This window comes from Corvus brachyrhynchos, unplaced genomic scaffold (genome assembly GCF_000691975.1).
Source record: "Corvus brachyrhynchos isolate BGI_N302 unplaced genomic scaffold, ASM69197v1 scaffold162, whole genome shotgun sequence".
NCBI lineage: Eukaryota > Metazoa > Chordata > Aves > Passeriformes > Corvidae > Corvus > Corvus brachyrhynchos.
Genome location: NW_008236696.1, coordinates 3,132,512 through 3,148,846, shown reverse-complemented (window position 1 = coordinate 3,148,846; position 16,335 = coordinate 3,132,512). Strand labels below are relative to the sequence as shown.

At 44.0% G+C, this 16,335-nt stretch overlaps 1 protein-coding gene across 2 annotated transcripts in view; it reads left to right on the top strand.

Annotated features, from left to right (window-relative positions):
• Window positions 1-14,240, top strand: part of ZMAT3 (zinc finger matrin-type 3) — a 15,931-nt gene extending 1,691 nt beyond the window's left edge. Inside the window, exons 1-6 of one of the 2 annotated variants that reach the window (XM_017726916.1) lie at window positions 38-171; window positions 3,813-4,138; window positions 5,634-5,753; window positions 7,502-7,668; window positions 7,780-7,880; window positions 8,878-14,240. In XM_017726916.1, the coding sequence (XP_017582405.1) occupies window positions 3,869-4,138; window positions 5,634-5,753; window positions 7,502-7,668; window positions 7,780-7,880; window positions 8,878-9,089 (870 nt within the window). In that variant the 5' untranslated portion in view covers window positions 38-171; window positions 3,813-3,868 and the 3' untranslated portion in view covers window positions 9,090-14,240. Of the gene's footprint in view, window positions 1-37; window positions 172-3,812; window positions 4,139-5,633; window positions 5,754-7,501; window positions 7,669-7,779; window positions 7,881-8,877 lie in introns of those variants that run through there. The other variant, XM_008644484.2, reaches the window with a different exon arrangement.
• The last annotated feature ends 2,095 nt before the right edge of the window (window positions 14,241-16,335 follow it).

Genomic DNA, 16,335 nt, shown 5'->3' with positions numbered 1-16,335 from the left:
TGGGGCCGCCGCGGGGTCGGGGAGGTGCTGGGGATCTCGCCCTGGTGCCGCCGCCGCATTCCGAGCCTCTCGGGAGATGCGGATGCCTGTCCCTGCCTCTCCGCTGTGGTCTCTGCCTTCCCGGAATGGTGCGGTGGTGCCGTGAGGTTGCGGTGATTCCCAGGCAGTAAGGTAGCAGGGCTTGCTTTTTTTTCCTTGCTCTCCATCCCCCAGACTGCAAGGCAAGCAGCTTCGCAGGAATGACCGCGAGGAGTCGGGATTTACACCGTGGTTTCTGATACCCCCGCTGACGTAAGGGATGGTTCTGAGTTGCTAAATGTGTATCCTGTTCAGCGGAGGGTCAGTGCACCTTAAGGTAGAGCTGTGCGTGATGTGTGTTTGTTAGGTGCTGCCTTCAGTCCCTGCAGCGTTACAAAACAACCTGCCTTTCAGGTTGAAGGGTGTAGGCCCAGTCCGTGGCCAAAGGAAACTTTCTGGCACAATTACATTAAGGGATGTCCATGTATTGATAGACAAGTGGACTTGAGAAGAAACGCTTCCTGTCTTGAAGACAGAGCAGTGAAGCTCACAGCTTGTTCATCATTTCTACAGATTTCATCACTGTTGTTAGTTGCTTCAGCTACATTAAAAAAAACAATTCTGGTGAGAACACGTAGGTTTCTTGCTGTGGCTTATGCTTTTCACCAAGGAAAGTCACACTGTGCCTTCGCCATCCCTAGATTTGAGGCCGGACCAGCTCCTTTCCCAGCACTGTGCTGTTGTCAGCTGGGGAGGTTGCTCCCTGTTACCTGGGCAGTACCAGGCTGTGGTACTCGGGGCATGGAGCCTGGGTCTCTCCCTTCAGTGCTGCCCTTGGGATGCCCCAGCTGAAAGGAGGGAGAAGGGCTGTGCACCTGTCCCGCTTTCATCCACTCAAGGACGACTGGCATGGGATGGAAGTGTATCCTAGGATGTCAGAGGAGGTAGGGCTGAGCTCTGAGAGGTGCTGTCTTGAGGTAGACTGGCTCCTCAGCTCACCCTGGAGAGCTGCAGGTTCTTACCCAGCCTCGGGCTGTGCTGTTTGGGGTCCTTGGTGATGGATGTGCCTTGTTCCTTTGCTGTGTCGTAGGGTGAAGATTTTACAGCTTCTCATGTGAAGGGAAAGGAGGAGTTAAAAATGTCCTTTTTCCTTCTTCTGGGGAGGGTAGCTGTAACAACCAGCAGTGGAGGATTAAAGGGACCTGTAAATAAGCTGAATAAGAGTGATTTCTTTTTTCGTATAAATAATATCAGTAAGAGAGAAATGAACATAATTTGAGCAATTTCAATGATTAAAGATCACTGTCAGAGGAAGATCAGTATTACATATATTGCATAAGCCAAATCAAGAAGTCCTACTATTGAAATTACCCATGCAGCCTTAATTTTATCTTCAGACAACTGCTTACTTTAAGAAACACTAAATGACCTTACAATTAAAGATTTTCTAAGGATATTACATTATACCTTTTCCCCTGTAGATACAGATCCTGTAAGCACTGTCCTCTTGTATATGACAAATCCCATTTGTGACAGTTGCAAGAAAATGTGATGCAACAAACACTCATGCAAAATTAAGCAGATGAATCTCAATTGCTGTTTACTGTACATCTCTTTATGTTGCTCTGTGAAGTATTTGGCTATAATTTACTCTCATTTTAAGGTAAGAGGCCCATTATACTCGTGTAATAAAACTCTGAAATTAGCTGGCATGCTTACCTGCTTGCATAGTTGATTTAAACTGCCTTGATAGGCCCGTGTTATGATGTATTTAAGCAACATGAATGTGAACTTGTTCCATCTGTAGTCCCACAGAAATTAATTAGACTGTCTGCAGAGTCCTAGTTGAGGAAAATAAAGATAAAAAAGTTGTCTTCTGTTCTGTTTAACCAGGGTCATGTGTGCTGAAAGTAGGAGAGGGGTTAGGTAACACTACAGAATTTACACTGCTGATGGATGATTTGCAGCACCATTCCTGTGTGTTCTCTTCCTTCTTTGTGGTGGATTCCAGCTCTGAAATTTTGCAGAGCCTTGGTGTTGGAGGACTATTATAAACATGAAAACTCCTGGTGGCTCTGTTACTGGCTCAAAACATTGTGCCCAAGCCAGTCCATGCTGTTCTTTTTTTAAAATAATTTTTAATTTTTTCTTACCTGTAGTTACTAGAAATAACTGAGCTGCCTACTGGCTCAAAACATTCTGCCCCAGCCAGTCCATGCTGTTCTTTTTTTAAAATAATTTTTAATTTTTTCTTACCTGTAGTTACTAGAAATAACTGAGCTGCCTCCAATCTTGTATTAGTGTAAGTTTGGGTTTGAGATAAGCATTTCAGAAATGTTTTTGTCACTTGAATGCTTAGTCCTGCTGGCTTTCTTTTTTTTTTTTTTTAAATTATATTTTATTTTTCCTAATAGAACATAGATCTCTCTGGGAAGAGTGATCCAAAGGTAATACAGTACCTAAAATTGCAGGCATCAACTGGGATTTTCCAGGTTGAGTGTAGAAGGTATTTATCTTCAGCTAATTTTAGCAGATAGAAAATCCCGGAAGTTATCACAGATAAATGCTATCTGCTTCTCCAGGTTCCTAAATGCCTTTGAAGTCCCTATTTTCAAAAGCGACTTGGGAACAAAATTCCTTGGTGGCATTTCATTTACTTTTCCCTAATTTTCCACAAGTGTTGTTTTAAAATGTAGATGTGTCTCATTATTTGTTTAAACAAATGAACAAAGCCCAGAGCATAAACATGGTTGCTACCAAAGCAGCCCTAGCTGGGAATGATCTGCAAAGGCCAAGATAATGCTTCTCTTGATCCCAGTGTGGCACTGAACAGGATTTGTTATGATAAGAAGCTAATAAGACATTAACAAAAGTAGCTGTGCCTTAATTCATAATGCGACTACTCTGCATTATTCTAGGAATGTTCGTCTGGGCTGTAGATGTGATTTATAAACTTTAATTAAATAAATCTCTCAGAACCTCTTGTTGGAAATGTAAGGCTAGTTCTAATAACATGAATTAACTGAGAAATAATTGAATAAAGGTTAGTATGAGATAAGTTCTCCATTTTGCAGAAGAAGATGTAGCTTTAAATGTTGCATTGGTTGTAGTTAGTAATGGAAATGTGAAAAATAGCTCAAGGTCATTCAAAGGGAGAGAGCCCTTGGGAGCTGACTGTGTACAATAAGGTGTGCTCCAGCTCATTCCCACTCTTTCTCTTTCGTTGACTCACTGGAGAAAAGCTTTTCCTCAGGAAAGTCTTTGTGAGTATTTGAGGGATAGATGTCTTTGTATATTTTGTATCTACCTATATACAATAAATCTCCTCTGAAGTATTTGGATTCTTTTTAAGTGTTCATTGCAGTAATCCACTGTAATAATTGTTTAGGTCTTGGAAAGTGAGCTTGTCCTTGGACAAAGTAGGATGTGGATAGAGGTCGTATCCCCCCACTGACACAGCTTTGTGTGCTGTGCATGTTGTATGTCCCCACTTCTCATGGTCATAGAGCAGTGGGGAGTGTGTGCTGTTGTCAGGTGCTGTGGGTGGTTAGGAATCTTCACCTGCAGGAGGGTGCCAGGGCACCCACTTCTTATATAAGTGTCTTGTAATCTGGCCCTGGTTGTCTGGGATGCTGCCGTTCCTGTGGGTGGTAAAGTGTTGCAAACTGACTTTATCCCACATGGCATTTTGAAAAGGCGTGAAGTAGAGGCAGTGGAGTTACAGGAGTTGCCCCTGCATCCTTGATGTTCCTGTTCCTGTTGCTTGTTTCAGCATTTGTGTCTTTCTGGTCTAGATCTGAAGAAGAAGACTCCTCCTTCAGCAGTAGCATGCCCACAGTCTTTGCGGCCAATGATTCTTCTACAGCAAGCAGGACTTCTTCCTCATCCTGAGAAGCCTTCATCCCTTCCTATGTCAGTGGCTACAAGGCCAAGAGCCAGCTCACCACTGTCCCCACCAAAGTCTCTTGGACTGGGGCCTTCCTTTCATCACACACAAGAAGAGGAACTTGCCAAGGTGGTGGAGCAGGACCCTATGCTGGAGGAACTATGTAAGCCCCTGTGCTGTAAGCTTTGCAATGTCACTCTGAATTCGGCCCAGCAAGCCCAGGCTCATTACCAGGTAAGGAGAGCAGCAGGAGGCTCAGCTTTTGGGGCTGCTGCATCTGCAGCTTGTGGAGACATTCCCGTGCCAGCATGAGCACTGCCAGCAGCGTTGCTGTGGTAGCACAGAGGGAAGTGTGGGCTAATGCAGAAGGACTAACTCAGCTTCTCGAGGGGGTTTTGGGTGCTGCACACCAGCAGTAGCATTCGAGTTGCTCATCTGGAGCTACCTCTGCACCACCTCATGGACTGGAACTGCTCTGTAGACATGTCTTCACCCTGCTTGGATTTTCTGGTTGTCCAGACATGCTGCAGTACTTTCATTTAAGATGTTATTACTGGAGCTTTTTGCAAAAACTCTGTCCAAAGGGACAGAGAAGTGGTGCCATGGGTGAAAAAGCAGACACTTGTGATTTTTTTTCCTTTGTTTTATACAACCTGTATTTCACATCTACACTAGTTCAGGAAAACTGACCTGATTCCAGACATGATTTTGTGAGGCCTTGATAGATGTTTTCTGCTGGATCCAGCTGTGCCATTAGGACAGGGGCTGCTGCCATGTGTTTATCAGGGTCTCCTTTCTGACACTATGCACACCACTGATCTGGTGGGGCCTTTTATGCAAACTCTCTCATCAGCTGGGTTTGCTCAGATCAAGTTAATTTTGTTTGAGCTGATCTTGTTGACTTGTCTGAAATTGCGTAGGGACTCTCTGCATGTGCTTCTTGCTGAGAGACAGAACACGTCAGTCTTGCATTGCCCCATTTTCCTACACCCTCTCTGCCTAGTGCTTGAGTATGGGAGATAGTGACTTTCTCCACCAGTGAATGCAAAAGGGTGGATGTCCATATCCTCAGGACACCAGACCCAGATTTCAGAATTGCTGTTGGCCCTGAAAAAGTGGTATCCTGCTAGTGAAGGGGTAGGTTGAATTGGTGTTACATTTTTAACATGTTAGTGCTGCAGAATTTCTGCCATGAGGGGACAGAAAGTGAATTTGTACATAACTTGCATCCACAATGCATATACATAGTCTCATACTGCTCTATGAGGTTTTCAGAACACCAGAAAGAATTGTGGTATATGTTTTTTAAGAGAAAATAAAATATGAAGTGGGTTTTTATGTTCAATCACATGTTTTAACTTAAGCTTGCAGTCTCATTAAATCTGTGTGTGTGTGCTCAGGCTTATCAAGAAACTGCAAAGCAGTTGATAAGCTTAAAATACAAAATACTGGTTTTAAGTGAAATGGCCAACAGATTGAGAAACTAACTGTAACCTTATTGAGAAAATCAGCTGAAGATTAGGCCCAGTCATTCTAAGTAATGAGCATTTGGGAGAAAGGGAGGAATGCCTGCATCTCTTAAATTCAGAGGTGTTATTTTCTGAGTGACAGCTCCTTTACCTGAGCTGCCACCTTCATGGGCATTTTCACATTTCAGTCTCTGGATCCTTTGTCTTTCAGAGTAAGATCCTGTTATTAGGGCAGTGATTAATCTGGGTTATTTTTGCAGGGTAAAAACCACAGTAAGAAACTGCGGAATTACTATGCTGCCAACAGCTGTCCGGCACCTGCCAGGATGAGTAATTCTGTTGAGCCTGCCCCACCTCAGGTTGTCTCCCTTCCAACTCAGGTAAGGCATGGGAAGGGGACTGAGATCATGCTTTCTTGTCACCTAACCCCCAGTAAGAATAACCAGATCTCAGGCTTTGAGGATTACCACAGGAGCTGGGAAAGAATTTTCCTTGTGATGGCACAGGACGGTGGAAATGGCCTGTTGTGAGCTGTTTGCTTTCCTTTGAAGATGCAGATATTGATCTGCCCTTGCAGCACAATATTGGACTTCAAATGTTCTATTTCTGCCTGGCAAATACTTTGATTCCTAGGTAAGTCCGATGTGCTGCTGATTATATCTGTTTAAGGGCAGGTATAAAACAACATTGCTGAAACTGGATTTGGATGTGAGGGTGTGGCATCCGCTCTGCACACTCATCCCTCTGTTGTGTGAGGGAAGCCTACATGGAAAAAGTGCTTTGGTGCTCCTACACCCATTGCCCAGGGCTGTTAGCTAATTCCTCTTTTGTTGCTTCTTTTGAAGTGCTCATTCCTGTGTGCAGAGTGAATGGATTGTTCCCTCAGTGATCCAGATTAATTCTGTTTTGGGCGTGTTACAGGCAAAAGAGATGGTTTTTGCTTTCTCCTTCCAGAATTCATCCCTTGGGTTTGTCATGGGATGTGACAGCTAACCTGGCTTTTGCCTGTGACTGTTCAGGGAAGCACAGCTGGGCCACGGGGATTGAAGCTGTGCCTGTCAGTTCCCACAACATAAGCCTGTGTTGTCTGTAGGGAAGCAGAGAGAATTTGCGGAGTGGCAAATGTTTCCAGGGGCTGCCGGAGCCGCCAGAGGGAGACTCGGCCCTGTGTGAACTGGCTTTGCAGCTCAGGGATGTGAACTGGGATGGGGTGGGGTCCAGCCCGGCGCACTGGGACGTGGCTGCTGTACCTGCTGGGGTATCTGATGGTGTGGTTTTTAATGGAGAAACGGCCCACGGCAATAAAAATACCACTCTGGGGCCATGTGAGGGTTCATGTTGTAAGCTAGAAGTCAGAATTGTGTACGAGTGTCTCTTAAGTCTGAGCAGTATCAAAGGAGATGTGAAAGGAAGTCGGCTTGTCAAGTGCTGCAGTGACATGGCTGCATGAATCACTGGTGCTGCACTGTTTACAAAACACTGTTCCCTGGATGTTGAGGAGGCATGATTCCTGCCTGGGTCACTGTATGTGGTCTGATTCCACAGACAAGGTGTCCTTCATATAGCAGGAGCTACTCATGTGAGAGTGGCTCCTTCCTTTGAAGTCTGCATCCAGGTGTCCTCCTACCTGAAGGTTAAGGATCAGAGATTTGGCAGCTTCACTGCTGGTTTTTTTTTTCTTCTTGCTGTGGTCAGGGAGCTGTGTAAAGACAGGGTACTGTGGAGAGATTAGGTGGACTGTAAATAGGAGAGAGAAGCACCTCTACCTTTCAGTGGGTCTTCATCAGTGTGAAAGTCACTCTTCATCAGCTCCCAGCAGTCAGGAGGAGTAAATCATTGCTGTGATGTAAACAAGCCTCTGTGGCTATTGCAGAGCTGTTTGTTCAGATTGCTTTTCTCTCCACCTCAGACCAGGAACTTGCAGGCTCTCCTGGAGGCTGAGGCAGGAAAAATGAAGTTCTTGTAGGAACAGTTTGGGGAGAACTTGAGAGTGTCCTAATCCATGCACTTTAATTCCAGCTCTCCTGCTGTCTGATGAGGATGACACTGGTCTCAGTCCCTGTGACTGAAATACTTCAGCGATATAACCTTCCTGTGTTTCACATGCTGTCTCTCCCTTTGCTGCTAGATGGGATCCAGTAAACCAGGTGGCCGAGTGATCTTGGCTACAGAGAATGATTACTGCAAGCTTTGTGATGCCTCATTTAGTTCTCCGGCTGTGGCACAGGCTCACTACCAAGGGAAAAATCACGCCAAGCGGCTGCGTCTTGCAGAGGCACAGAATAACTCATTCTCGTAGGTATTGTTCAACCTCATGCTCAGGCTGAAAGCGTGTGGCAATGTCTCTGGCAGTCCTTTTGTCAGAAAACTCTGAATTGCAGCTGTTCATATTTGTTTAATCTGCAGGGATGCGTCAGAACTGGGCAAACGAAGGGCAAGGAAAGAAGGGAATGAATATAAGATGATGCAGAACAGAAGAAACACGTATACGGTTCAGAACAACACAGGTAACTTGGAGCTTGCATCTATTCTGTAGTTGGAATAGTAATTAATAATAAACAGACTTGTTTTTCTTCTGTTTCTGAGGTCTATTTTATCAGAGTCAGGTTGTGAAAGGACCTGGTCCAAGCTCTGCTGATCCTTCATGTCTGCATGGTTTTTTTCTCAGCTGCTAAAGTTGCTTTGTTTTGTCAGCCTGCTTGTTAGTTCTTTTTCTCAGTTTGTAACTTAATTTACCATCTGCCTGTCTCTAAGGCTGCCCTAAGTGGTGACAATTTTCCTGCTTTATTTTCTTGGCAGGTGGCCAGGTGCTTTGACTCCTACTGTGGCACATCAACCTGTACTTGCATTCTCATGACCAGAATGAGAGAGCATGTTAGCCTCCCTCTAAGACCATCTGTTCCTAGCATAGAGTCCTTCCTCAGGTGTTAGACACTAACTTTGCCTCTTTACTATGATTTAAAGAGTGTATTGCAGTCTACAGCCAGGCATCTATTTCTCTTTTTCATTTTAAGTTGTTTTACAAGCACACATTAGCTGAAACCCTGATTCCTGGTGAAGCTTGGTTTAATCATGTCATTCTGATCACTGTCATGTGGAAAAGATAAATCTTCTGAAGTTCTATTATATATCATCTTGTGAGTTTTAAACTGAGGCAGCTTATTCTAATCAAAAGACCGTTCTAATTCTGGAATTAGATTGTTAAGAAAAAAAAAAGAATTGATTCATTACTTAAATGATTAAACTCTGGATTTTCAATAAGACTGGCTCACTGAGCCCTCTCTACTACTTTATAAAATTCCAAGTGCTGCCCTGTGTGCTGCACCTCTGTAAATCTGGAAATCAGCAGAGCAGTTGTGGGGAGAATAAGGGTTGACTATAAGCAGATAAAGAAGCAAATCTTTGTCTGCTTTTCAGTCGTTCATTGGACTTAGGCATTGTCACTGAGCTGCCTGAAGCTTTGATTTCTTCCAGATAAACCAGGCTTTTGTGTTGACTCCCCAGGTCCCTACTTCAACCCCCGCTCACGCCAGAGGATCCCCCGTGACCTGGCCATGTGTGTGACGCCCAGCGGCCAGTTCTACTGCTCCATGTGCAACGCGGGCGCCAGCGAGGAGATGGAGTTCAGGCAGCACCTGGAGAGCAAACAGCACAAGAGCAAAGTGTCTGAGCAGCGGTACAGGAGCGAGATGGAGAACCTGGGCTATGTCCAATGACGCGCCACCCTCGGTAGTAGTTTGCAACTAGAGCAGCTTGTCTCTCGCCTGCTGTTTGCCACATGCCCTGCTTTGTGCTCCATTGGGTAGGAGTATGCTCTCGAGCTGTACATGTAACACCTGCAAACTTACTGGTATGGTTAGATTTTTTTTCTGTCATAGTCGGCAGGATGACGCTGTGCAGGACATGAAGTGTTTTTGGTGTTTGTTTGCTAATTATCTAAGGCTCTTCATTGTGTTGAGTGGTGGGGAGGAACTGTGTCTTCTCCCCAGCCTTCTGCATGAATATGCAAAGCCCAAGAAGTGCTGGGAACTTCTGTGGTTCTACCACATGGGTGGACCATGTGCAAAGCCCACTCCCCTCTTAGCACACCACAGAGCAGTGCTCCAGAATGCCTCCCTACCGCAGACTGAATCTCTGGGCAGCTTGTAAAGGAGGGGCAGGAGTAGGGCCTGTGAATGTGTGAATTAGGTGGTGTACTTGTCCACACTTTGCTGCTTCTGGCCCCCATTACAGTCCAGAGTAGGTTCTTCCCACATCCGTGTAGAAAGGCTGTGCATACCCCTCCTCCTTGGAGGGTCTTGCCTCTTACTGCTTCCTCTGCAGTGCAGATTCCATTCTGAACATCTGACATGGATTTCAGCTGATTAGCCCCATTCAGAAATACTGTTCTGCTCTTGATATTGTTGCCTGGACACCTTAATATACCATGGGTGTAGCTCATCTCCCTGAAGAGAGTCTCTGGGGATCTCAGTGGCTTAATGAAATGAACTGGAAAGCAAACCTGCTCAGGTGAGATGTGCTGTGCTCTGATTATGCCTTAGACTGAGTCAGGTTGAGAATAGGTGGAAGGAGCTGTCAGCTGTAATTTCCTTGCATATTGATGTAGAAGAGAGCAAGCGTTGGTCTCTGGGCTGCAGCCCTTGCTTGGAAGAACAGGTCTGCCTGGACTGTGGTAGCAGATATTGGTGTGTCCCACTGCCATGCCATTCCCTGGGCAAAGCCTAATGGGTGTTTATAGAGCAAAGATGAAATGCTCCTTGAACTAGAGCTACCAATATTGGATGACTTTTCCCTTCTCTTTCTTTTTCCATCTCAGGATGGGTTTTAATTCCATTCCTTGATATGAACTTGACTGTTCTAGGGACCATCAAAAAATCCAAAGTTATGTAGGATTTAAATGTTAGGGGTGATGGTTGTTTGAGTAACAGCTTTTTGGCCACATGGAAGTATTCAAGAAACTTGTTAAGCAACTTTGTAATTGTAGACAAACTCAAAAGGTGTGTGTGTTTGTTCTGATATTTCTTAGCAAAAGTAGGAAGGGGATAAAGAGCAGAAGTAGGGCTGACATTTGTTCTTCTGCTTGTTTGGGTAGATGTGAGGAGCTGTGATTGGAGTCCAGTTTACAGTGTCATTGAAACGTGGTCTCCAGTGGCAAGTGCAGCCCTTAGGTGGCTTTTGTTGGACCTGATCCCCTACTGCTGCTGGAGCTGTGCACTGGTGTAGCTTCACTGTCTTCAGTGGCAGGTGTAGAGAGAGGGTCAAGGAAGCACCATGGCTCATCTCTCACCCCTCTTCAGGCAGCTGGAATTAGATGCAGCTCCATTAGTTTTAGTAGGATTTGACCAGGGATAAATTGTACCTAGTGCATGGTGTTGAAGGTAGCTCCCCCACCTCCTTTTATTGCCATTCTGATCCTGCCTCTTGCATTCCAGAAGGACTTTCTGCTTGCCTTAAAAAATGAAGACTGAGTAAACTAACAAAAAAAAAAAATCCAGATAGTCTTTATTCATCTTTCTAGTCCTCCTTCAAAAGGTTTGTTGCACTTGGCTGCTCCTCAGAAACTGGGTATTATTTTCTTCAGCTACGTGAGTGAGCATCAGGGAGTCATACAACCTGAATGCAGCCTTCCTAAATCTGGGCAAGGTGAGCGCTTACAAAGTAGTTGAAAACTCCCTAGATCATTCCATGCTGATCCTTGCCCTGCAGATAGAGGCAGAGCAATGGGTGTCCTCATGAATGGGATTCCCTCCCCTCCTTTGTGCAAAACTCAGTTAAATGGGGTTTGTGCCCTGGGGCACGTGAGAAGGTAGAACAGGTGCTCATGTTGTAGAGCACTCACTGAATGCTTCTGACAGCTTCCTAAGTCTGTTTCTTCTGTGCTTTCCTGCCCCTGCCTCACCCTCTGTGTAGCCTTGAAGAACATTTACCTTTCCAAAATCTCTCATCAGCCTTTCCCCCTCATTGTTTGCATTGACAGAAGGGCTCTGGTTTTCTCTTTGTGTCCTGTCCTTTGGTTTGCCAGTCTGACACCACTGTCCAAAGGGACAGAGGCAGTTAGATGAGCCTTACCACAGCGTGCTTCAGCACAGTGATCCCTGCATTATGGTTAAGCATCCCTCTGGCTGTAAATTAAAGCGTGGTATTTCCCACAGGCTGCAATTAGCAGCAGAAAAGCAACCCTTTGTGAAATATGAGCTGGAGGAGCTGTAGGTACTGGTGCTGTCTGGCTTATTGCTAGGGATGAGGAGGCGTTTTTGCTTGTTTTCATGTGTCCCAAAAATCAGCTGTTCACCACTTAGCTTTGGTTGCTGCTCCTGCTTCCAGCCCAGCCATCTACTCCTCATTTGGCATTTCCAGTGGCTGCTGGAGGTGTCAAACCCTGGTTTGCTCCAGCTGTGTAGATGTGCGACAGCACAGCCGTGTGCTGGTGCTTTTGAAAGGGTGTGTGAGGGATGTGCAGGGGGCTGTTCTTGCAGACTCCTCTCTGCTTGGGGCTGAGTCTGGTTTGGAGTGGTGGCTTCAGTCTGCCCTGAACAGAGAGGCCTGAATCTGCTTTGTTCTGTTCAAGGGAGTACAAGTGAATGTGGTCATGCTGGTGATTTCAGAGTGGTGGCTTGTAGAGCAGGTGTACAGTAGACAGTGGGACTCAGGTGACGAGATAGGACAGGTTTCCTCCATGGGAGGAAGGATGTCTTGCTGGAAGAAGCAGCTGAGACTCACTTTGCCCCAGTGCTCTGTTGTGGCCCTTTCTACAAGCGACCAAGGCTTTCCTCTCCCTCTTCAGCATTGCTTAATGGCTTGTGATCCTTCCACTTCCCCTTCAGCACAGGAAGTTGCTGACTGCAAAGAGAAAACACCCAACCTCCCCATTATCCTTAGGGTTCAGGACAATCCAAACTCATACTTGTCAGCATTAGATACTGAGTGGATCCTGATTTTATTTCTTTTTGTGAAAGGTGTTCTCCAAATCACTGTTCAAAAAATACTGAAAACACATCCTGGGCAAACCCTTTTGACATAGGTGGGCTGGGGAGAACGCTGTACAGCTGAAGTGCCAGTTTCCAGACCCAATTAATCTTTTTCTCATGTTAAACCAAGTACCAAACCCAAGAAACAGGACTTCTGTGAAGCTGTCACATTGGCCAGTAGGTTAATGACCTTTGCTGCTAGAAACAAAATGTAAATCAATATGTTCATATTTATTTTACTGTGCTGACCACTAATTGATTTGTTAATATTTAAGGCATTATGCTGTAGGTTGTTTTTGTTTAAGTGGAAAAATTCTACATCGCACTTTGCTTTTGGATCAGAACAGTTATTTATTATATTTGTGAAAATGTTATCCTCCCACATAGCTGTTGTTTTCTTTCCCTTGATGCAAAACACCCAGCCACAAAACCTGAAAACCCCCCAACCAAATCCAACCCAAACACTCTTTGTTTCTTTTCATGCTAAACAAAATGGGGATTTCCTTGCAACTTGTTATTAAATGTCCACTTCCAATTTCTTTTTCCTCCAATGACTCCTTTGCTAACTCGGGATGTTATTTTTAGACACAAAGTTCATGCTTCATTTAAACATTTCTTTTAAGGCAAGGAAGTAAACCATGTGGCATCCATGAATTTGTGAGGAGTATGAAAGTGATACTATTTTGTTTGTATTAAGAATTAGCTGTTGTTTTTGCATTCTGCACTAATGAGTAAATCTGTTATAATCTTGCCTAACATTGGTCTATTTTTGACTTTTTCTTTCTTCATGCACACTGAAAGGAACTCTGAAAACTTCTGTGGAGTTGCTTAGGATGGTCATCAGTGTAACAAAACACAGATTTTTTTTCTGTAAAGCTGCTTACTTCCTTTCCTAGATGCCCATTATAGGGCATTAGAAGGGAAAGCTATTGCCATAAGCATGGATTCATATTTTAGCTTACTAATGCATGGTGTCCTTTTGCTGCATTACTTAAGTGATGCTCTCACTGTAACCAATGGGAATCTTGCCAGGGTCAGGAGTAAATGAAATACCCAAGGCAAAGGTACTGTGTTGTCTGGGGCCAGGCAAGGTACATTGCTAAAGTTTGTTTTTTACTCCTCCATCTGGATTACAACACTCTTACGGTTTTGCTTTTTGAGGGCCGTGTGTCTGGTTCTGTAAGGATTTGCTCTTGCTCCAGCTAAAATAGTTTGAAGTACGTTGAATTGAGTTGAGTTAGGAGCAAGCCTTGAAAACCTTTAGGAATTTCTCACTGCTGATGTTTTATATGGGGTTTTGGTTTTGTGATTTTTTTTTTTTTTAAATTTTACAACCACATATGCAAGGATGCTCTGGATGAGATGGAGATCTGTTGCTGATTATGGAAAAACAAATGCCATGGTTGCCAAAGGATAAAAGAAAATGGAGAAGTATGGACCTGGTTTCTTTGAAGTTAATGGCTAAGCTTCTTTTATTTTGATCTGGGCTTTGCCACCTGCATAAAGTTGGAAGGGAAAATAAAATCCACTTTGAAATAAATAGTAGTTCTGGGAATCTATCCTTTAAAAAATGTATCACAGCTAAAATTGTGTTGTCTTACCTGAAATATCTGCAGATAAAGACAGAATTGAATTTTTGAAAATAAAATCAGTTTTTCAGTCCGTGTTTTGTAGGGGAAAAATTACTTGATTTAATTTCCTTCTGCATCTGTCCAGCAACATCATTTGCAAGTGCTTTGAACATGTTTCATCTAGAGCCTTCTTGTCAGGTTGTTTTGTACATTTTTCCTTATTTCCTTTATATGGTACTGACCCCTGTGAGGGAATACTTGATGAAAATGAATTTTTTTTTTTTTCCTTCTTCATGATATAATAAACCATCTTGCTCTTACCATTGTACAGCCCTAGTGTTTGGTATTGCTACTGCTCATGGCTGGACTGGGCATGACTGAGTTGATTTTAGCCCAGCACTGATCGCGACTACATGAACATGTTTTCACACACCGATAAAGGAGTATAACTCAGAATTTGTTACTCTGGAGGAGGGTCAGTGTACTTCCAGCTATTACTGAAAGCCAGCTGAGAGCTGTCTTGGCTTCAGGAGGGGTTGGGAGTGCTCAGTGTCTGGCAGGACAGGAGCCAGGAGGGACACAAAAGGCTCAGTTTCTGTCTGTGCTTTCCCCTTGAGTGGACATCACAAGCTCTGCAACAGCCCCAGGCTGAACCACAGGCTGACTTTCAACTCTGACTGTGAAAAGGTGGGACAAGCTGAGCCAGGTCCTTACATTTACACTTTTTTTTTAACCAGAGTGCTGTTTCCCCCTTTTGTTACTTGAGGGCTCCAGAAGAGCATATGCTAAAGCAGCGTAAGTGACTTTCCAAGCAGAAAGGACATTCTGAGTGTGGCCTTGGAAGCAGAGAAAATCTGGGTTTTTTGAGTTCAGCTCAGGTAAGAGCAAAGCACAGCCCTTCTGTGGTGCTGCAGCCATGCTGTTGGTGCAGTGAGCTGTTGATCTCAAGGGCAGTGTCCTGGGGACACACCAAAGACATTTGGGGGTGTGACTGTTGTTGGGGCACAGCTCTGGGTGTAAAAGCAGCTGTGAACATAGATGTGTCCCTGCAATCCCCTGTCCTCTCTTATCAAGGCATTGGACCCTTACAGAGAACACTGACACTGGTGGAATTATCCTGATTTACCATTTGGGATAAGAGCTGCCTCAGTGCTTAGGTGACTTCTTCTGTGCTAACAATGAGATGCTGGAGGCTTTATGTGTTCTCACTTAGAGTAAATAGAGTCATAAAAACTTGTAAGTGCAGTTTAATGTTAAATCTCACCTCAGCTCTTCACTGTTTATGTTCATCCAGGCTGTGTTATGTTTGGTCATCCTGGAAACCAAACCCCTACAAAGCAGCTCGTCCCCATTATCAGGTGTTAAATTGCTGCCTTTTTAATACCTACATGTAGTAATTGTATTTTCTACCAATTCTATAGCAATTTGGTACAGTCAAATGTCAAAAACCATAGTGACATGCAGAGACCTGGGCAACCTAATTGAGAGTCACAGGCATTTGCTGAATTACTCAGTAAATAAAGTACGATAAAAAAGAGATGAAAATCAAAGACTAAATGTATAATTTGAAAGCATAAATAGCCTTCCGTCTGCTTCTTCAATTACCCTGGTGTCTAAGGATTTCACATAAGTGGCCTGCAACATTTTACAACTGAGGAAGTAAAATTTGGGGGGAAAAAAAGTGAATTGTCTAAAAACTCTATGGCTAAAAAGGAAGATTGAACTCAAGGGTTTTAAATACCAAGCTGCTGTCCCTGCCTCATCTCCATCCAGCCTCCCTGATCCCAGAATGATGAAAATGACTGGATTTTAAAACCAATTTGATTAATAATAGTTGGATTTTCATTGTTCACGTAGTGGCTTTATAAAGCATTAGGACTTCAGCATGTGGTTTAAAAATAATGAATCCTGGCAGAGAGATTTTCCAGTATTGCTTCTGCCATTAAACATTACTGGAGATGTGGAAAAACAACAGCTTTTAGGAGGATTGTAAAGGATGCAGGTTTGCAAAGCACAGGTTTGGAGGCTCTTCTGTATTTATTTACATCCCCTTCTCATAAATTCTCTTTATTCCTACTTGTAGTTCTCCTAAAGCATTTGGATTGAAGGCTGCTTCTCTGTTTTGGAATAGTAATGAGCTGCTGTTATAGATAGTATCAAGGATTCATTGGCCTATCCTTCTTGGAATGACGTGCTCTCGACTGTCTTTATTCCACTGGGCTTCCTTCACCTCTCTACCTGTGTGAAACTGGAGCAGAGCTGTGTAAAGTCACTGGAATCACATGAGGGTAAAGATAGGAAGATTATCCACAGTGTATTGTCTGAGACTAGGGAACGTGGCAGGTGTTTGCAGTACAGTATAAAGATGTTAAAAAAGTTTTAATCTAAGGTTTGTTTTGCAGTATCAAGGTACAAAGATACTG